Raw genomic sequence first — 21,737 nt, 5'->3', positions numbered from 1 at the left:
TCAATAAATTAGAATCTGCGTGCAGATGAGCCATGTTTGTAAGATTGAAACGCTTCTTAAAAATAACCTTTAAACAGGTATCAGACATGGCCTGCATTTCTGTTTTTAAAAAAATTTCTTTTTTTTTTTTACTGTCTGTAATTGAAAACTCATCATAGTTAACAAAAATAAAGGCTTTCATATGTCCATCGTTGTGCCGTTAATCTATATAATGTGTTTCACTGAAGCGTTCCTGAAATAAGTGGGCCTTTCAGAAGTATTCAAATGTATTAATGGGTCATATTTAAAATGATTTAAAAAGGAAGACATATTGGTTTTATTTGGAGTGCCGGTTTTTTTTTTTTCTGTTGCATATTCTGGACAAAAAAAAGCAACTTTTCCAATTGATTAATTAATTAGTTGGATAATCAATTTTTCTCCCCTTGTGTCAAGTGGCAACTTTTACAGCAATTTTCTTCCCTCATGCCCCCATGCACTCTCTCGTGCTACAACTGCGGTCACACCCACTTGTAGTTATACACACTTCCCCCATCGTTCATTCAGCCCCTTCTTTTCCTCTCTCCCTCCTCCACTCTTCTCCCTCTCACTTAACTCTCCCCTCCCTCTCCATCTCCCCGCGTTTCACCCTCCCTCCTGTCATTAGTTTCCATAGCGACAGTTGGGGAGGCATTATCGCCGACTGAGAACCGCTTCTGGGCTCTTTTCAGAGCGGCGGCGGTGGAGGCATTGTTTAGTCCGTTGCTCTGAATGATGTGGGGATCAGAGCGTAGGACAGGAGGAACGCATCTCACCCTCTGTTTTTTTTTTTTTTTTAGGGCACTGTGCATTTGTAGGCTGTGAGGGGAGGTGGAGACAGAGCAGGAGGAGGGCAGGAGGAAAGAGGAGGAGAGAGAGGGCTAGCGTGGTGGTTAGACAGAATCGATGAGGGAGCAGGAGCAGGAGTAGTAGTAGTAGCGGCGGTAGCGGACTTGCGCTGTACGCCTAAAATATTCAGAGTCAACAGGAAACCTCCTTGTGGCTCTGCCATGGACTAGATCTACTTTTTCTGTTCGTGTTTGCGTGAAACAGCAGGAGGTGACTGGAAATGCCAAGTTTCTGGTCAGGGAGGTCGAAGGGAATCTGAGTTTGTCCGGTGAGTTGGTAATTGTTCTTCACCATCTCCTCTTAAATAAACATGTTGTGTACCGTACATTTAACGTATGGTGGTATTAGGATGCAGCCGCTCAACGTGCTTCTCCCCCAAACCAAACCTCTGTCTGGCGTACGTTTGAGTGTGTGGGCTTGCAGATGTCTCCTGAATCCAGGCTATTTTTCACTGCCCTCTGAAATATAAATGCCAGGCTGCATGTTTTATTGAGAACATCGAGGGCAATTTTCTGCTGCCTTGATTCCTGGATTCCCTCCAGCGGTTTTTTTTTTTTCTTCTTCTTCTTCTTTCAGGAAATATCACAGTGTAAGCTGTTTTCTTCTTGCAGTTTACTTGGAGTAAGCACTGAGCTCCTCTGGGTCTTTGAACTGCTCAGACTTGGTGAGTAATTTAGTTAGCGGGAAGCAGTGGCAACATTTCATCCTCCCTCTGACATTGCTGTAATAAACCAATGCTCAGATTCTTCTTCTTTGCCAATTTTTCAACGACCGATCAATAAAAGGTCACTAATGTGGCAGCTGAAGCAACACAGATGACCCCCTTTTGCACAATGATGTCACTGCGAATCATCGTAACAGATGATTTAAAGCTTAGCAGATTGCACAGCTGCCACTTGTGTACTTTGACAGTTATTTCTCGCAGTTATGTTAGTGTTTGGAGCCAGTGTTTTCAAGTTGTTTCAGGCCACGCTATAATTTAACTGACCGACGAGGGAGGCGTCTTGAAGAGAGGGGAGTCTGTGTGTGTTTCCATGAGGACCGGTGGCAGCTGTGGAGAGCCGAAGCCCAATGTGCGCCAGACACTGTCGCATTGCTTAGACTGCAAGACTGATCAACAACCTTTTGACCCAGATCAATGAAATGAGCCTAGCAGCCTAAGAGTGGAACTGATATGCATATATAGCCTAGCATGTATAGCCTGAGGGCTATTTATGCCCCAATCCTTCAAATAGCTTTGTGTTTATGAAGTCACACCACTCTGATAAGGCAGGCACCATGAGACTGGGTTTTACTATTTTAAATGATATTTTAAGTCCTCACAGATTTCTTATGTTGGTAGTTTAGATCAGCTATCATAAATAAAATGGCAGTCTAAAGTTATTTTCACACTGATTGTGGACCAAAGCTGCAACATTTGTTACATTTTCAGCTGGTGTGGTTCACTGTGTCAAACTATCCGACAATTTGAAAAACCTGTTCACCGCGTCGCCTGTGGTGGCGCTGCACCAAGAACTACTGAAGGAAATGACACAAAAACATCTGTAGAAGACACCGAGCGCAGCTTCCTTCCTCACAAACTATAGTCAAAAAAAGACTGGCTTTAGATCCTGGCAGTTGAAGGATTTCTCTCTTTCAGTTCTGTTTTAAATATAAATCTCAAGAACAAACTCACAATGGTCTGAAAAGGCTAAATCATGTGAATTTGAATGCTCCTTTCCTGCATCTTAAGGACATCTTTTGCTGCAAAATAGCTGCTTCTTTCCAAAAACAATAGAAACATCCATGTTTTCCTAAAAGACAGCATAAACAGAGTCAGTTGCTACGTTACACTCTGAGCAACAGCAGGTTAACCAGGAGATCTCAGACCAGTCAGGAACTCTTCAAGCTGAGATTTATGGTGGAGCTCCCATGTAGAAACCGTCAGCGCTCGAGGCCGAAAGGGCTCGCACAGTAACCTTGTGTGAAAAGCAAAGAGCCCAGAACCCCGTTGGCAGTGGAAAAAGTAGTTAGTCATACTGCACCCATTTTCCTGCGTCTGGTCAGGTTTGCTTTTAGAGGAAGCCAAAGGAAAGGATTTCTGTAAGCCCACAGTGTCCACAAGTATTTAATGCTGGGCTGGGTCTGTAACCGGGTTGGCATGTAGCTCTACTGTGCCGGAGACAAGGTTATCACTAAGGTACTTGTGCTTTTTTTTTTTTCCTAAATCTTCTGGCTGTTGCTGTCTAAAAAGAGTAACATGGAATCTTGAGCCGAAATCATTCAGTGAACAAAAACGCTTGGTTTTAAAAACAGTCATTCTCTCGGTCCTTTGCTAGAGTTGAGGTATTCACATGGCTGCTGAAGCTCCTTCATTATTTTTCCCATTTTACATTGCACCAGTAGCATTAGCAGGAAAGCAGGCCCACAGCGTGATGCTGCTACCACCATGCCTGTCAGTTAGTTCAGTGTTCTTTAAAAGCCTCACCTCGACTCCTCTGGATATGCTTGTTGTTGTGGCCAAATAGTTAAATCTTCTTCTTGTGAGAGTGTGAACCCTTGATTCGTTCTCGTGAGCAGCTGATGTATACTGATAAATTAGCTCATGTGGTTGAACAACTGTTTCCATTTCAACGACATAAAAACCCCCCCAGCAAGACCACTTGACGTTTTTCTGTTCATGGTGACGACCCAAAATGGTTTTGCTTGCTCATGAGCTTCATTTCAATCCGGAACCACTGACATCGCTGATGCTCTGTTTCTTTTTACTAACTTTAAAAAAGCAGAATTTTAAAGTTAAATGAAAAAATGTAAAACCAGAGTCAATTCTAGAGTGCATGTACATCTATTATTGCAGGAGGTAAAATATTTCACTGACCCTCATCTCACTCAAATAGAATATAGCCACACATTCTATAAACTTGCAGTCGAACATATATTTTAGATGTTGTGGTTTCCTGTAGCATCGCTGTAGTTTCTGTGTCCATTTGAAATTTACTCTTGTTCCTTAAAACTGTTCCCCTTTATTAGAAAGTTCGTATTTGTCAAGTGGATTTTCTCATTTGACAAACTCTTGGGGATGTGAACTCTTTCAACTCCTTCTTGTGGTTTTCTCTCAGTTCCTTGGTCAGATTCAGGGGAAGGAAGTGCTTCGTGTTGGTCAGAAATAATGGAGAACGTGTGGCGACACTGACCATAGCGCATACAGACAGAAAACAAAAACATGACATGAAGCCACCATATTTACTTGTAAGTATGGAAACACTGGAAACTTTCTTGTAATCCAGCTTTTCTCCAACAGTTGGAGTTTTTGTTCTGTTTTGGGGTTTTTTATCTGTTAACCTAAGAACCTCGTTTGAAGTACGTTACAGAGATCTTGCCATTCAGCCTTCTGAAAACCTTTAGCTGTTTGACGTCGAGTTAATTTTTCCCCCCATGCCTCAGGCTGCTCAGCAAGCAAGACAAATATTTTTCTGCTTTCTAGGATCATGTGTCTCCTCAGGTCTTTGCGTGCAATCTGTGGGCTTCTATACTTTACTTCCCCATTTAGTCGGGGCAGTCAGTCGGAAACTGTTAGACGCGCTCTCGTCTCCGCTGGAGCATGTGTCCCGCCTTCGTGCAAAACTTTGGCATCAGACGCTCGGGGTGAAAATGACACATGCCCACAGACGTCACTCGCATCCTGCAAAAGTCTGTCAGGAGCAACTTCGCGTCTTTTTAATGTGACCCCCCCTCAGACACGCAGAGGCCGTTTGCCTTTAATTGTGGGCTTGTGCTGTAAAATCACAGCTTCCATTAAACGCCCAGGGTTTCAACGTTAACGCAGAAACCGGCTTTGTAGTTGCAGCCTGCTGCTGCAGGGCTGGCAGAAAGGTGGCTTCCAGAGGCTGCCAAGTGGAGCTGAAATGCTTTTCTTCTGCTCTGAAAACTCTGAAGGTGTTTTGTTGTTCTTTCTTTGATATTTATATGTTTAATTGTGAGAAATTCTTTTTTTTTATGAATACAGTTTTTTTTTTTTTGTCTCAAGGAATGTATTCTATTGAGTCCTTTTCTTGCTGTGTTCACGTCAGTGGCAGGCAGAGTTTAATGTCTCTCCTCGTAAAAGTGAAGTCAGTACCTGTGCACACATGGTCCTGCTTGTGGGGAGCTACCATAAATGGTAAATTTCATGACAGTAAGCCATTCTTTGTGATCTCTGTTTTGTTCTTCTCGCAGCCGGACTCATTTTTCTGAGCAGGAGCAGCCACAGGGGCGGTTGTCAACGAGACGAAAGGGAGGAAAATTAAAATCCACAAAGTGCTGTCTTCATATAGATATGTTTATTTCGCGCTCGTTTTCATAGTGCCGTATGTCTCGGTGAAATTGTTTTCAGATTTCTGTGGGGATCCCACTTGATAAATCTGGGTTATTAAACCCCCCCTGAGGAGCAAACTAATGAGACGGAGAGAGGTGACAGATGACAGGTGGGCAGACTTGCCAGCTGCAGGCAGTTAAGTTTCCTGCAGCTCTTTGTGAAGCATCTCCACCAGAGCTTTGAACTAACCATGAGTTAGGTGAAAGAAAAACAATGAGCAGCTTTTAGAAAGGTTGACTAACCACATAAACTGTATAAATCAGGGGAGTTGTGTCCGAGCTGATATTTTCATAGGCCTCTAAATTCTCTTTCCTAATATTACATTTTAAACATTTTAAAGTTGTAATAAGACCAAATGAGAATAGTGGGTAACTAAGTCTTAATTAAAGATTTGTGACTGTTTTAGTAAGATTGTTTTCATGCGAGTTATCAAATCCATTCTAATTTTGGACAAACTTCTTCACAGAGTAAGCCCTGAGGCAGCTCATGGAAGTACATTTTACCACTCCAGTACAAAAAGTGTCTGGTTTCCACCAATTTCTGGCATCCCAGTTCCAGATGACGGCAAAACAAAAAAATTGACTCAAACTGACGATAAAGGAATTACAAGCTTATCCCAATTTATGCAATAAACAATTTGGCCAGGTACGTTAATAGCTCAAAGGATCGAATAGCCAACAACGCTTCAGTCCTTTCAGCCTTTCCGTTATCACCTGAAAGTCTTGCTCTCTCTTACTCTAATTTTCTTTCTACACTTTTCTTTTAAGTGGCAGAATTGTGCCCAAGTCTAGGCATTGAGATCTACTATCTTGCAACTTTTGAATACATGCCAGCTTCTACACAACCGATTTAAATGAATGGCTCGTTACCAGGCCTCTGTAGAGCTAAAAAAAAAAATGCTGATGAGTCATTCAATTCAACTGCGTTGTTGAGAAGCATCTAAAAGTTGCAGGGAAAACTACCAATCCAGTTCAACTCAGAGAGTGAAAATAAAAATAATATGGTGACTAACAAGAAAAAGATGTTTTTTTTTTTACTTGGTTTCCAACGAACAGTCAGGGCGGATAATCCTGGAAATTGTCTGATTCCAGTCCACAGCCACTTTCTGTCTGTGTTTCTAGTGATTTCTGATCTGTTCCTCACAGCGTCGGCATCCTAATACTGAGCGGCAAATCTTCTAACACGCCATCCAGCCTAAACAAGCGTCCTCCCTCTTTCTACTCCTGTCCAAATAACACTTGGATAAAGACTCCCAATGCACAAAAGAGAAACCTAAACAAAAATAATTTAATCCTGGTGTTAATGTAAGAAGTCAGCATTTGATTAAGATTAGAGGTCAGGACACGACAGAAAATATTTTGGAGTATTTTGAGCCTCAAAAATGCTTCTAGTTCAGTCGTTTTATTTTATGTTGCTGCTACCACCTCAGGAAGTGTTTAACACTACGATCACACAGACACTACATAGCTATGTGACATTAAAATGCTAACTTTACCTTTGACCTTAACTGGTAGATTTGACTTTTATTCTTTTGTTTTCTTATTTGACCTTTTCCTCAGTTAAGGTGTTGACTTTAAAAAAAAAAAAAAGCAATATATTTGCCTTAATTAAACCCCATGCTGAAAAATAGTAACATCTATAGTTTACGTCTCAGAATAATCCCTTGATGTCTTGCCCGTGTGTGGCTTGCATGTTAATTACATCAGAGATTATAATAATTGCATGTTTTATTCCCAGAGGGACTAATCTATTACGGTGCAGTCATTTTGAAGGATAGTGCCAGTTTGCATGCAGGTCGACACATATTTATCAAGTTTAAATATCGAGACAGGTTTTTTAATGTTTGATTTTATAAGAGTGTTATTTGGTCCCCTTCTTTCCGTACTGTGAGAACACCAATGAGCCTCCAAGCTGCGTTGTGCTGTGCTTAACTCAAGGGAGCCATTACAGAGGAAACGGGAGCCTTTATTGGTCTGTCTTCTGTACACCTGGCTCCTATAACGACCCTCTCCTTGTACAGTGGTGGTCGTGTGAGTGTTTCCTCATGGCTCTTGGTATGTCTCACCCTTCAGACGTTCATCTCAAAATTGTTCTGTTTGTTTCGGTTCAGGGCTTTCCCTACAAACATTGATTTTTAGTACAAACCTCATTTGCAACTTTTTGAAGTTTGAGGGACCGGTCCTGAAAATTGCCGTGAGTCAGACGTTTTCTTGAAAGTTCAGTCTGCCTTCGATGCTGACTTTGCGTCCGAGGAGCCAAGTGACATTTTGAAAATTGTTCTGACGTCAACAAAGATTTTTCGCTGCTCAGTACAAGTGACCTTTCTCTTTCTCTGTGTGTGTGTTGGTGTGAATCCAAGACGTATCAGCACAGAAGAGCAGCATCCCGTTTCCTCTCCCGCACCCCCCTCAACCTTTCGATTTCATCAGCACAGTCCTTCACACCTGCACACACACACACACATACACACACTCTTTCTGGATAAGACCAACCAGACTGGGCTGATCCAGACAGGAATGAGCAACACGATGACCTGCACGGGGCCGGGCTGGGCCACTCTGGGGCTGTTTGACTGTCAGCACCTTTGCAGGCACTCCTTGTTCACATGCTGACATCCATCCTGCCTGGAACAGATGCAGGGTGGTGTGAGAGGAGCCCGGTTAAAGGCATGGACACGCATTAAAAAAAAAAAACAGTTGAGCACTGTGGATAAAATTAGTTGGAAAAAGAGAATATTTGGGCAAAAATATTATTTTGTTAAATAGAATAAAGAAATAAACCTGATACGGAGATGACTGAGTGAGATCTGAAGGTTGCCAGAGGCTGATTGGGTAAAGCTGCGGCGGCTGCAGCGCTTACAGCTCGTGTCGCCAAGGCAAGCAAGCAACTCTAGAGCAAAATTGGGACCGGTTGGGTTTTTTTTAAAAACGGGGTTTATTCCTACTAAATCTTAAAGATAAGATTAAAGTAAGACGGTGCCCTCAAACAAAAACCGTGAGGTGTGCAGCGTAAGCCACGACTCTCACTCATTCACCGCTGGAGACAGGCCTCAGCCTCACTGTGACCCCGCAGGGATTAGACATGCTAAGAAAAAATATATATCGTCTTCAATTAAAACAGATTAGTTTTATTGATCGGAGCTAACAGCGGTGTGGGTTAGAGCTGTTTTCTCTGTGGGGTTCATTTCATTTCTTTTTTTTTTTTTTTTTTTGGAGCATATTGTTGTACCTGCTGTGATTACGTCTTGTGAAGCATGAGCTGTGCAGCTGTGTGTTTCATGATGACACAGTTGCACAGAACAGTGTATGTCGTAAAGGAGTAGAGTGAGCTCCTGGCTGCCGCCAGTGTGTTGTATTTTATGGTGGCGGAACTCTTGCAGTTAAGATCTTAACCATCTCTGCATTGACGTTGAGGTATGTAAATATAAACATTTATTCTTCCTTACTTTTAATAAAAGCTGTTGTAACTCCAGACATTTTACTACACGTTTTGGGGTCAAAATACCCTCAAAAATATTTTATTCAGGTGAATATTAAGTTAATGGAGGACCAGTACTACAGTGTACCTGATTGAATTTTGCTGTGATGTTAAAGAAACATCAGCAAACTTGTATTAAATGATTTTTTTAAAAAGTTATTTTCCTGTGGTTTCAACCTGTTTAATTTTAATTTCAAATGTATAGATAGAAAAAACTGTACTCATTGAATAAGTTCAACATACACCAATTGCTTCTCTGTCTTTTGTGGAGGTGTAGTTTTGTGGCCATTCCAGCTGTGTTTTGTTTGCTTGCAGAATGTTCTCTCCCTGTGGGCTGTGTTTTATTTGGGAAAGCCAATGATTTAGACGGCCGTGTTTTCGGTAACATATGAATGTTTTTCTTTGGTGGGATTTGAACCCTTTGTAGTCTGCAGTAAAACGTTAGCATATCGCTGTGATAGTTGCTATATGGCATGAGCGAAGTGTTCCTAAGTGGTCCGTGCTGCATACGGGTTTCTATAAATTGAAAAACTGAAGCTTTTTTTTTTTTTTTTGCAGCGTTTGCATGCTATTATGCATTGAGACTTAGCATCCATGCATTGATGCATTTGTTCCAGGTGGAAGCCGCATTTATTAATTCAATCAACATTTAATCAATTACGAATTAAGCCACAGAGGCCGTTTTATTGACGAGTCTTGACTATGTTAATGATTGGTAAATCCCACCTGTCAGCATGAGATAATCAATGTATTTGCACTTCAAAGAGCCTTTGTCGGTACAACAATTGATCAAGCCTTGACCACAGAGGATTTTTCCTATTACAGTCCAGTCCCTTGGGGTGGAAAATGTTTGAAATTTGTTTTGAAAATGCTATTTTGGGCTTTAGGTGCTGGTGAGTCATGGAGCAGAACCGTGTTTGTCAAGACCTCCCTCACTCTCTTTGGGAATGGAAAAAAAAAAAGCACCAGCTTTGATTGTTGTTCAGAGTCCAGTTGGGTTTTTCTGTTGCGCCGTGAAAAGTCATCATTGAAAGCAGCCACAGTAGCTTTCAGTAAGGCTTCAGTAGTTTCTGGGACAGTTGGGCACTCATCTCTAACGGCAGGTTTGTAAACCCCCTTGTTTTCATCAAAGCGTGTGTGTGTGTGTCTGTGTGTCTGTGCGCGCTGTCCTAATTGCCAATCTGTAGTTGTTTACAGGGATACTCAGGCTTACAGAGCCAACTGCAGCCAAACGGGGACTAATTTCTCTGCACCGTGCCTCTAAAACATCCGGTTACATTAGCTCTGGTAATGAGGAAGCAGCCACAGGACTGTATTGAAATTTTAATAATCCTCCTCTGTCAAGTCCTGATGACATTGTGTTTTTATTGTAGCCTCTGACTGTCCTCCTGTGACTCTTATTCAATGTGTTCCTGGTTACTGATTGTGAAGCCTTGAGTCATGTGGTGGGGAAAAGGTCACTAAATGTGTCATATCTCACCCTCGGCTTTTCTTTTGACCAGTCGCCAAGGACAGTGGAACGTCTGGGGAATAAAGGATGCACATGTGTGCTGTGCTTTTCAGAGAGATTTCTGACTTATTCGTTTACTAAACACCCGCACTTTTATCAGATTTGAGCTCCAGCTAGAGGGAGTTTACATTTAAGAGGATACTCTGACCTGGTTTTTAAATTAGCAGTATAAATCAGGTCTGTTGCCACAGCAATGCCCTCTCCCTTGTTTTCTCAGGGAACATTCGAGGACATTTTAGAGGGAGCTGATTCATTTTGAGATTCTTCAAGAGTTACTAGTCTAATATTAACTTGCCAATCACTGTTTTTGATTATTCTTAACTACATATAATTGGTTTTGTAAAGCTCTGATTGGTCTATATAAAATTTAGCATATTCCAAATCCTCTTTAAAAATGATAAATAACACAACTATTAAATAATCTTGGCTATGTCTTTTTTTGTGTGTGTCTACAAACACAGTAAAACTCGATTACTCCTTCACAAAACATGCCATCAGTCGCAAACAATTTTTTTGCACATCTGATATTTGAGAGGAGACTTTAACTAGTCTTTCTGTTGTGATCTATTGTCTATTTTCACAAATCTTTTATCATAATTAGTCCAATCAGCATATAAACATGTGTGTTCCCTGGTGTAAATACACCCTTACCTTAACTGGCTTATTTTTAAATATTCCTAAATTCACATCAAATATCAAATAAACCTGGACTCTTTACCAGAATAAAACCAAGCTGCCAGGCTGTGAAATGCTCACGTTGCTGCTCTCGGCTCCCTGTCACGGCAGCTTGAATGAACAGCTCGCATGCCTCAGTTGGAAATAGTTTCCTATAAGACCTTTGCCCTGGTGAGCCTCTCTTCACTCAGTAACGACATTCCCCACTGAAGAGTGTTGCTATAAAATAATTTCAATCATTCTTTATTCATTTTCTGATTCTTTATGAGTTCCTTAACATATCCCAGCCGTCTGCTGCGCCCTCATCCTCTTTCTAACCTCGCAGCTTCTTCCTATCTTATTCTGCTAGTATATCACATAGTGCTTATCTAAAATCTTCCCACTTACTGTGGGAGACATGTCACTGTGCCCACTCTGCCTACTGACCCGAGGAGTAAGGGCACCTAACAAGATATCCTACCACCCCCCTTGCTTTGCTCCCAGGAAGCACTGGTACAGCAGAAACTTCAGGCGCCACTGATCCTTAAACAATATAATAAACATGGATCTGAAATGGATCTGCTGACTAGAGGAACTGGGCAGAGAAGAAATGGATGAATGTAGATGTGCAATCTGCAGCCACACAATGGATGATTAGAAATCTGTTGATCCCTCTGCATATTATGCGTGCAAGTGCTCAGAAACCCAACGGTGGACTGACAGTTGAAGATTTGTTGGTTCATGAAGGAAATAAGCCTCTTTGTAGAAACCGACTTAAATCCTGCAGCAGTCCTGTTTTTATATGTTGTTGACACCAATTCGCCACACTAATATTACTGTAGGTGTTTTTTTTTTTGTTATTTCGGTGTTTGTAGTTGATTCTTCTTAAGTGAGGCTCTTATGTTGTTATTTTAATGTTCAATGGGAACTTTGGCTTTCATTTACAGCACACTTAATTGTTGGTTCTCCTAGTAAAAATGTGTGCAAAGCCCCAAAGTTTAAGAAGTCATTTTTAAGGACGATTTTGAACAGCTTAAGAAGAAAGAGTTTGTGTAGTCAGAGAGAGAGAGAGAGAGAGAGACTCTCTTCTGGTAGATAACAGGAAGGCTGAATTATATTTCTACTTTTAAAGCCTTTAACCTTTGTCTGTCATGGAACATGTTGGGTTAAAAATCATTTTGAAAATTTCACAGTTATGCAAAGACCTGCATTGTCTGATGTCTGTGGTTTGTAGCGCTAGTCACTAACTGTTTATCTCAAATATAAAATACTAAAGAATTAAAGATGGTTCAAAATGTGCTTGTTTTTAAATAATAGTTTCAGAACAAAACTGTGGCTTCTGTCTCGAACCACGTTGCCTCAGCCCCTAATATAAACATTGAATGACCAGTGGCAACAGGAAGAACTAGAAAAAGAATAAAATGCTGCCAATTAAGAGAAGTTGACAGGTTGCAGCTTCACAAAAACCAAAGATAGGAAATCAGAAACTACAAAGAAATATTGGATCATCTCTGGTTTGGATCCAAATTAACCAGTCACTTAAAGAATAAATCTGTTTATGTTCTGAAACCTGTCAGCTTTCTGATTTTTATATTAATCCATGTGTTTTGTTTCTCTTTTTCTGTGGATTTATATAAACGAAATACACTGTTGTATTTGTTATTGTCTCTGTATTTCTGTTTCTGTTTAACCGTGGGGTAAAAGCTGAAGTAGATCGAGGTCAAAGCGCTCATTACTGTCTCCTGCTTCACCTGGAGTAAAAAGACAAGGGGAGGCAAAACGAGGAGGAGCAGGAAGATTGGGAGGGAAAAAAATTGCAATAGTGAATATGAAATGGGGTTAAGATATTAGAGATGGGTAATCTATCGCTCTCATTTCCTCATTTTTAGGGGAAATAAATAGACTGATCCAATATGTATTGGTCAAATTTGCCTTTTTTTGTTATGCAGTTAATATTTCCAATGTAGCCAATCAGAATTGAAATAATGGAATGTGTGCAACAATGTTAGAGAAATTGGGACATGCAAACATTTGTGAGCGTGTCGTTTCATTATTCTAGTGTCCGCATCACAGACATGGTGGTCTGTTATCAGAGCCCTACTGTCAGGTCGTCCTCACCGGGGCTGGAGACCCGATTGACTGTCTGTCTGAGCAGGGAGACTCTGCTGACTCAAAGCAATCCATCTCCCAGATATCAGTGGGACGAGATGACTGTACTCAGGGGGTGATGGGTGATAAATGATTGTGAGAGGACGGAGGGGAGTCGCCTCGGGGCTGACAGTGACTGACAGGCGGCTGCATTTGTGAATTGTGTGTGTTTGCACGTGTTTGAAGGCTGATAAGAGGTAGGGTATGAATCTTTCCCTTTAAATCACCATCCAGAGATAAGGGGTTCAGTTTTATTAATATGGATGTAACATATTTTACATTATCCATATTTTCTACCGACATAAGGTTAAGCTGTTGTTGCACTTTTACTTGATTTTAAATAGAGCTGCAGAATTGCAATATCAGTGTGCAATGTTTCTATCACAAAGGGTTGCACTGATGTAATAACTGGTATTAATCAGTGGTGCTTCTTACAGAAATGGTTCCTGGGTAAAGTCCCTCCTTTTGCTGCTCTCCAACCAATAAAAATTCAGGAAAATCATGTAACTCCTGGAGAAATAAAATGGCTACCATTTTCTTTCCTGCTCTCTATGCACATGCCTGCAGCATATTCAAGGGGAAGCTGAATAGGTTCTACTTTTATTATGTAGTGCTTGTGCATTGCTCTGCCCCTTTTGATGCTACCCTGGGAAACCGCCCAAAGGACCTATGCCAACACCTAACACTGGTCGCTATGTTAAGATATTTGTGTTGCTTATTGTTTATGAACTGTACACAAGTTAAAAGAACTGAAAGATAAATACACAGAGGAATGCACGTTGTTTTTAATTCGGATAAGAGTCGCATTCCTTTGGGTTGTTCTTTGCTCTCGTCATGATGCAACCAGAGCTTTCAGACAGTTGATGGCACTGTCCTTATGTTGGCGTCAGACTGAAATACCTGAAAGTGTTTGGATGTTTCTGTCACTCAGGTGCAGTGCAGACACTGTTAATGGGTTTAGGAAAACACCATAATGCAAAGTTTCAGGTTACAGCTCAAAATATTCCGACTGACTGCTCTCAGGGTGCTGACTCACACTGGGTGTAAAGAGACTGGTAAAACGAGAGATTACTAGTTCGTCTGTGACCGTGAGCAGAGAAAAAAAGACTGAGATTAGATCTGTCTTGTTTTGTTTTTGTTTAGAACAAAAACTCTTCTTAAAACTTCCTCGTTTTCGATCTCCTCTGTATCTCGTAAAGCCTGCTTAGTTATTAAATGTCATACGAGTTGTTGCGTGTCGTGGACAAAGTCCAGGGATTATGGGGCTCCTTCTGTGACATGTAGTCTTGTCACTCGTGGCCCCAGGAGGAGGCGGAGGAGGAGGAACCAGGATCAAGTTCAACAGGTGAGCCAGACAGGTGCAGCTTCAGGAACACTGCTGGGAACCGGCAGCTAAAACGTGTGTGCTGGAGCATAATGCAGAGGTGAGCTTTGAAGGACTTCCCAGGGCGTGTGCGTGACACATACTGGTCTCAGCTGCGCACACGCGCACTGGAAAAAACTGGGAGGGCAGGATTTATTGTGATACTGGCTGAGCACAGTTTTACCGGCACTTGTTGTTTGGACTTTGGATATTTGACGCTCAAAGACTTTACACAAGGTAATGGTATTGTACGTGTCTTCTTCTTTTTTTTTATTTAATTTTACCAATTCAGATGTTATACTGATGGTTTAGTTGAGCTGTGCAGCTTTTTTTTTTAATTTGCTTTGTTAGATTTTCCTATTAAAAAGCACGAGAATCAGCTGCCTTCCTCTCTGCTGTGTCATCAAGTTGCTGCTCGACTTGAGGGCCAGGTTGAGCTCTCAGGTAACCATGGCTACACCGTGTTTCCATAGGTAACAGCTCTTGTGCCTCCCTCTGCCAAGGCTGTTTGCTTTTCCCAGGAGAGACCTCAACCAGTCTTGGGTCTGGGAGTTCTTGACGATCCACTCATTTGCCTGCTGGACATTTTCGTCCTCTTCATCACAGGTTGAGCATTTCCTGTCTTGCCTTCTCGAGTCATCTCTGATTACCGCGCTGATTTGGTGAGCCTCTCCTTGGAGAATGTTTTTTTTCTTTTCTTTTCTTTTCCTCCTTCCTGTGTAAAACGCAGAGCCTGAAGAGCTGCTTTTTTTTTTTTTTTTCCTCTGCCGACTGCCACACGGGGCGGGAAGCGTAACAGGACTCATTACCGATTTAATTTTTTTCTGCTTCCACCGCCTGCAGCACAGCTTCCAAACACCAAATTAGATGTGCCAGAACTCTTGTAAGGTGCTTGGGGTAATTTTGGGTTAAAATTCATTTGAGAAAGAACCGCTGTGACACTGTGTCACTGGGGTAAATTCAAATCTGAGGAAAATAACCAACCAAGAAATTAGATGCAACACAAACAAAGTCTTCTCTCTTGCTGCTTTTGAAGCCAATCCACAGACCTTGCATGTAATAAGTTTTAACATTAGAAACAAAACATCTACAAAAACACATCTACAGAAAAAAAAACATCTACAGTTTTTTTTTTTTAACCAGTTAACTTAAATTTTTGCCAAACGCAAAATAGAACAAAAAACTGAGCTGTAGATGTTAAAAATATATCAGTAAACTCCTTTCCTTCCTGTTTTTTCTTTAGTTGATCCTAAATACCGTGCTGGGTATATTTATGGTTAAAGAAATGTAAGAAAATCCTTCAAATAAATTCATATTGTATTGCATTTTGCACATTTTAGAAAAATCCAAGCTTAACTTTATTATTTTTATTCAGTGGAAGGAATAACAGCTGCCATTATTTTTAGAACCTATTTGTTGCTATTAATACAACCCTCTTCTGCCAATAAATAAGCATTTAGTCTTATTGTAGATCTCACATTTTCTATGGTTGTTATATATACAGAGAGAAGAAACTGGGTTTTCTCTTAGTTACATCACAGCTTTTCTATAGGATTTAAGTTCTGGTAATTTTACATATGCAAGTGGGATTTTGGTTCTGGTGAACTACTGGCTACACATTTTGGATCTTAATCTCGTTAGAAAATGGTAGCTAAAGTCCACCTCATTGATATTTTAAATGTTGTTTCAAAAGGCTCATGACGCTCTCCGCTCTAATAATGTTTCCAGGACTTTTAGGAGAAAAACAGATCCACAGCATCAGAGATCCTGCAGTGTGCTTTACCATCCATAGTTTTTATCCATACCCCCAAAAAAAGCTCAGTCCTTTTCTCATCTGATGAAATCTCATTGTTTTGGTTAAAAATGGCTGTGTTAGTCTACTTTTGTGATGGTAGGACAGAAAAACCTCAGGTTACTTTGGAGATAACGCTCTTTGCTGCAGTCCTTCAACAGTAAGCTTTAGAGATTTTTTTTATATACCTCCTTTTCAAATCTCCTCACACTGCATGGTATAATACATTCTAGCCTTGTTTTTTTTTTTTTTGTGGTTTATTTTTTTACTGTTGTAGTTGTAAATGTTTTAATTATTGCTGGCAAGTTCAAGCAGTTTTACTGCATCCATTTCCTGACCTGCAAAGTTCAACACACATTTACCTTCTTTGAATGTCATCTTCTCTTGTCTAGCAGTATATTATCTCTCCCCCCTTGATGCCCCACATTAAATTCTGGGGGGGGAAGGGTAATGAGCAAATTATGAGTTTTTACATCTGTTGCAGATGGAGATGCACTGATCAGTTTTTAAATCAATGACAGATTTGTGATTTCAAGATGACCGACATGTTTTTCTCAGCTACTTCAGGTTAACCGTTTTGCCATCTGATTCGTTTTAGTTCCGATTCAATTTAAATGAAGGCGATGAAAGCCAGGCTCGTTTAGCCTGAGCAACTTTTACATCCACAGATTAAATGGACATTATCTTTTCAAGAAAACTCTGCTCTAGGTATAACTGATACAAATGCATCAGTTTAAGCTTGTTTTATTTTAACAATTTATTGCACTAAACTCTGACCATAAATGGAAAAAGGGCTGCAATCTTCTTGACTGAAGCAGAAGTTTAGTTCACAGAGAGTGAAGGGGTTGCAAGATTATCCCTATTTGTGCATCAAAGCATTTTGTCCCCAAATTATCTGATTTTCACTAAACTCAAAACATTAAAACTGCATCCAAGAACAAGATGTTTTTTATTAATGTGCAGATTGAGTTCAGTTTCGATGCATTTAATAAACAAAACAACATACAAGTCAGATCAAAAGCTGAGTGATTTGTACATCACTAGTGACAAAGAATACAAGGTTTCCTTTTAGTGGAACTTTTTTTTTTTTTACCACATCTTTTACAGATTTTCTGTCGTTAGCATGCAGGCTCAGGAAGACATTCTCTGCCAACTCCAGTTATTGGAGCGTTTTCTTTTTCTTCTGCAAATTAGACTATGTTGGAAAACTCCAGCTGTTGGACCGACCTACTTGTCATGTTGATTGCAGATGCAAAATAGGTTTAAATATCGCCTTTGGAACTAGTTTTAACTTGGTTTTTTTCTTTATGTCCAATGTGAAAAATTTGTACTTCATAGTCACTTATCTGTTTAGGCAGAATCTGGCTACAAAGACACCAGAGTTTCATAAAGTCAAAAAAAATTATATATTTCTAAAAAAAAAAAAATCATTTTTTTTTATTTTTTGCAATATCCGTTAAGGCACATCAAGCTCTTATAGTTCATAAAAAAATATTATATATAAATTGTGTGAAATAGAATTGCATTTTACCTTTGCCTCAAAGAGGAAGTCAGTTGACTGGAATATCTTGCATCTTTATTTTTATGTTGGTGGGGGGGAAAAAACCAAAAGGGCATTCTTCTGTTCTGTTTATGTAACTCACACATAGAAACACACAATCTATTTGTAGAAGACGTTCAGAGTAGGTCAGATGTAATGAGTCAGATTCAGGCCACAAAGACTGACAGAAGCCCGTGGCTCTTCCCTGCAGGACTGATGCTCTCAGGCTCCTCTTCTCCATATCTGATCTCAGAGCGACTTCCCAAAGCACACACTGCCGTGAAGGTCATTCGCTGACACCGCTGCGTTTCTGTGGCAGCAGGATTATAGAGGGACAGAGACGTGTTTTTCAGTGGAACCTTGTTAGGAGTGATCGATATCTAATATTGCGGGCTATTTGTTTTCCTGTCTGCAGATCTGCCGGCCTCCTCCCTGCAGTACTCGTGTGGATCAGTGGACTACCTGTGTTCTCCACGGCTGGCAAAGAAAGGCCCAACCACCAGACCATGTCACGACAAGCCCGCCATCAAGCCGCGGCCCCAGACCTCCACCTTACCCAGACCGCCGACTGCTCAAAAACCTCAAGGTAAAAATCCCCTTTGGCACGGTGTTGGCCCCTGTCGTCGTAATTGAAGGGTGTCCGCAGGACCGGACCCCATGCTATTAACCCGTCATTGCTTCTGTGCCGACAAACCTCCTTTCTCCGTGCGGCCTCACTCTGCCACTCACGCTGTTTTAATAGGTCGCTGCTGCAGGAGCAGCTGGTGGAAAAGGAGGCCAGCGGTTCCCAAGTGTTTGTGTTTTGGTTTCATTTGAAGAATGAAAAATATGAACAACATGCGCTAAGTTTAGAGGGCGTCTGAGGAGCAATGCTGGGACACCACAGACTTGTCCCCGATTTTTAAAAGGCCTCGTATGCCGAGAGAGGGGGGTGGGATAAATCCCTGCTAACTGTGCATAGCTCATCATCAAAGCGGTGATGACTTTAAAGCAAAATCTGTCTTTGGAAATGTTCTAAAGCTGAAAAGCCTTGTGGGAAGATTAATATATAATAGTGTATTTATGTGTGTTAGTGGGTAAAATAATTTAACAAGATTCAAAGAATCTGGGTGCAAATCATGTTTATTTGAAATAAAATTAAAGTCTTAATCCTTCAGAGAACTCAACATAACAAAGAATAGTAAATTGGTGTCACACTTTTTGTATTTTGAAGTAGGAACTAGAACTGGAACAGATATCTGAATATTTCCGATACTTTTTACTCCTATAATTTTTAGGGGAATATTTTTAAACAAACTTTTTCAGCTCTTCATGGCAAAGCATTGGTTCCAGAATACCAAGGTTTTTTGTGTTTTGGAGTGTAAAGTAACTGCCGAAAGCGCTAAAGCTTGCAAATTAAATGGTCTCGTAATGTAAATTACTAAAAATCTGCTTAAAAAAAGATGTAGACACATGGAAAAAATGGAAAAAATAGGAGACCTGAACTAGATTACGCTCTAAAGTGCAACAGGATTAAAAAGCCTGATTTTAGTAACCAGAGTCTATAAATATGCTCTTTTTCCAAAATTAAAAGAATGCAGTAAAGATTTGGAAATGTTTTTGTTGTTGAACAACAAGTTACTGTGGCACAATTTAAAATCCTCTGTGTGGATATGTGTGCTTGCATGTACACAACTCTCTACATGTACTCTACACAAAATGAAAAGGAAACCAAGTCTTGTTTTGTCAACAGTGATTAGGTGTGGGCTGACTTTCTGGTTGATATCCTTCTGTAGAAACGCCACGGTTTCATTGTAGTAACAAAACTGTAAATGGCAATGTGTAACATGATCAAATAAGTAAGTATTATTCTAATGCCACTGGTGTTGACACAAATTCTTCCTTTTGGACATGTTTCATGGTCTGATGGAACATAAAGACCTGGAAATAAATACCTGCTCTTTCCAAGATGCTAGATAAAGCTGCATAATCTGATATGAATTTCCACAACAGTCTATTGCAGAAAACCAAGCTTTGAAAAAGCACACTGAGGAAAAACAGCTGCTAGTTTTGTTTTGCGTGTATTTGAGCTGATGACATCACCAATCAGTTTGCATTAGTAAAAGCCTCTAAAAGAAGAAATTGATGGAAGTTGTTTGAATAAATACATAAAAAAAAAAACAAGACGGATAGAAATGGATAAAAAGAATTAAAATAACTCTGACCTGTTGCCTCATGTGTCGTCGCAAGAGATCAGTGCACAGGGAAATCTTGTTTTTGTGTTTTATCTTGAGTACAATGTGAAACAAATAAAAACTGAACACAAAATGTGTTGAATGTTATTGATTTTACTGGAAAGTCTGGCTAATGGCTTTCAAAGTTTGGTTTGTTGGAGAAATTAGGAGCTTTTGACCTCTAAAAGATATAGGATTTAGTGTTGAATGGTTTTTGGTTTATAATCATTACATCCGCACACTGAGTAGACTTTTCATAAACTAATACAAAACTGTGTGGAGAAAAGCTGCCACCATCCAGTTTGTCACAAACGAACCACCTGGCTGGATGATAAAAATAGGGTTCACTATTTTGTTCTGACATGAGAGGAAAAAATGGGAGTGAAGCTCCTTCCTGGGATGGAATTATGAGTAAATTTTGGAAACAGGCTTTTTGTTTGAACACACATCTGCCAGTGAGTCAGTATAGGTTTGGCAGGAAGGAAGGGTCTATTTTCTTTTTAGATCCAAAATAAGGTCGGTAGCCACTCCCCTAAAAGGAGACCTATAGTTAAATATCTTCTATATATTCTGTTTATTTCTTCGTGGAAAGTTTCCATTATTTTAGTGTTTTGGTGCTACAGCTGTATTTACTCCACATCTTTTCCTGTTCTTCCTGTTAGACTGATACTGCGTTCATTTAATTTGCTTAGTGAAAACTTAATAATGACTATTCATCGTGATCTAAAATTAACTTCCTTTTAAGACTTTGTGATGATCCATTTAAAATTTGACATCTAAAATGTATAATTTTGGTATTTATTATACTGGATTAAAAATATATTTACCTTCAATTTCAGTTAAAGCCACTAGCCGGACGTTTCTCTATTTGTCTCCTGTAGAACATGTCATATCGAGTCATTTTGTTTGTCTCAAATACACACAAAGCAGGATCTGCTCTTTTGTTTTTTTTTTTCAACCTGCTTTTGGAATTTATTTGCATTTTGTAGAATCCTCCTACATTTGTCAGTGTAAAAAGTCAGAGGCTCTGTTTGGACATTTGAATGCAGGTGTGAAGCAAAGTTCTCCCTCTGTGTCTAGCTTCATCAGACTGAAACATGCACCCAGAGGAAGTGCTCACTTGAACGACTGTGACATTAAACTTTATTTCCTGCTTTCAAACAAATTGGTTTCCTAAAGTTAAATATATGCAAATATAAAGACTGAGATCAAAATGGTAAACCAGTAATGTGCATACATGCATGAAACGGTTTTGGTTTCAAGACTATAGTTTTTTGTTGTTTTTTTGTTTTTTTTTGTCTGAAAGTGTTGTAGCTTACACACGCAGAAACACATAGCTGTCAGCATCCTGTTCTGAAATAAGGAAGTAGTCCGAAAGCTGTCGCAGATGGTTGATGTTACTCTGCCTTGCCGCTACGGTTCCTTTCAGTTTTTAAAAGTTTGCTCTCTCGAAGCCTCAGGACGGAGCAACCGAGGCTTTTGACTCAGCCATGGAGATTCTCTCTCTGGGATTTATCCGTGTCACCTGATCGTTTCGCTTTATGCCAGCAGCCTCATGCGTCTCCTCCTGTTCTGATGCTCTCGTATTGTCTGGATTTATGCATGTGCAGTGCCCCCTAAACCTGCGCACCTGCTCGCCCTTGGCCAAGACAAGAAACCTAAGAGGATCCCCCCGGCGCCCTCCAGACCTCTGCCGGCGCCCCCTCCTCCTCCTAAGCCAAAGCCTTGCCTGAGCCCTACAGGCCAGGGAGCACAGCCGCAGAAAGAGCCTCAGAAGGTTGGACAGCTCATCGAGAGGTTTAATAACTCCAGGTAAGAGGCTGTGAGGAAACTCTCGGTTCAT

The 21,737-nt window shown here is 40.4% G+C and overlaps 1 protein-coding gene across 3 annotated transcripts in view; it reads left to right on the top strand.

The window, feature by feature from the left end:
• The window catches only part of fgd (faciogenital dysplasia), a 65,111-nt gene that overhangs the window by 23,539 nt on the left and 19,835 nt on the right, over positions 1-21,737 (top strand). For 2 of the 3 annotated variants that reach the window (XM_016676551.1, XM_007562354.2), the window contains exons 2-3: positions 18,097-18,267; positions 21,505-21,706. In XM_016676551.1, the coding sequence (XP_016532037.1) occupies positions 18,097-18,267; positions 21,505-21,706 (373 nt within the window). Of the gene's footprint in view, positions 1-971; positions 1,133-18,096; positions 18,268-21,504; positions 21,707-21,737 lie in introns of those variants that run through there. The other variant, XM_007562355.2, reaches the window with a different exon arrangement.

Source organism: Poecilia formosa, unplaced genomic scaffold, assembly GCF_000485575.1.
Source record: "Poecilia formosa unplaced genomic scaffold, Poecilia_formosa-5.1.2 Scaffold135, whole genome shotgun sequence".
Lineage (NCBI taxonomy): Eukaryota > Metazoa > Chordata > Actinopteri > Cyprinodontiformes > Poeciliidae > Poecilia > Poecilia formosa.
The sequence above is the reverse complement of the archived record's forward strand: the minus strand, read 5'-3'. Positions and strand labels throughout refer to the sequence as shown.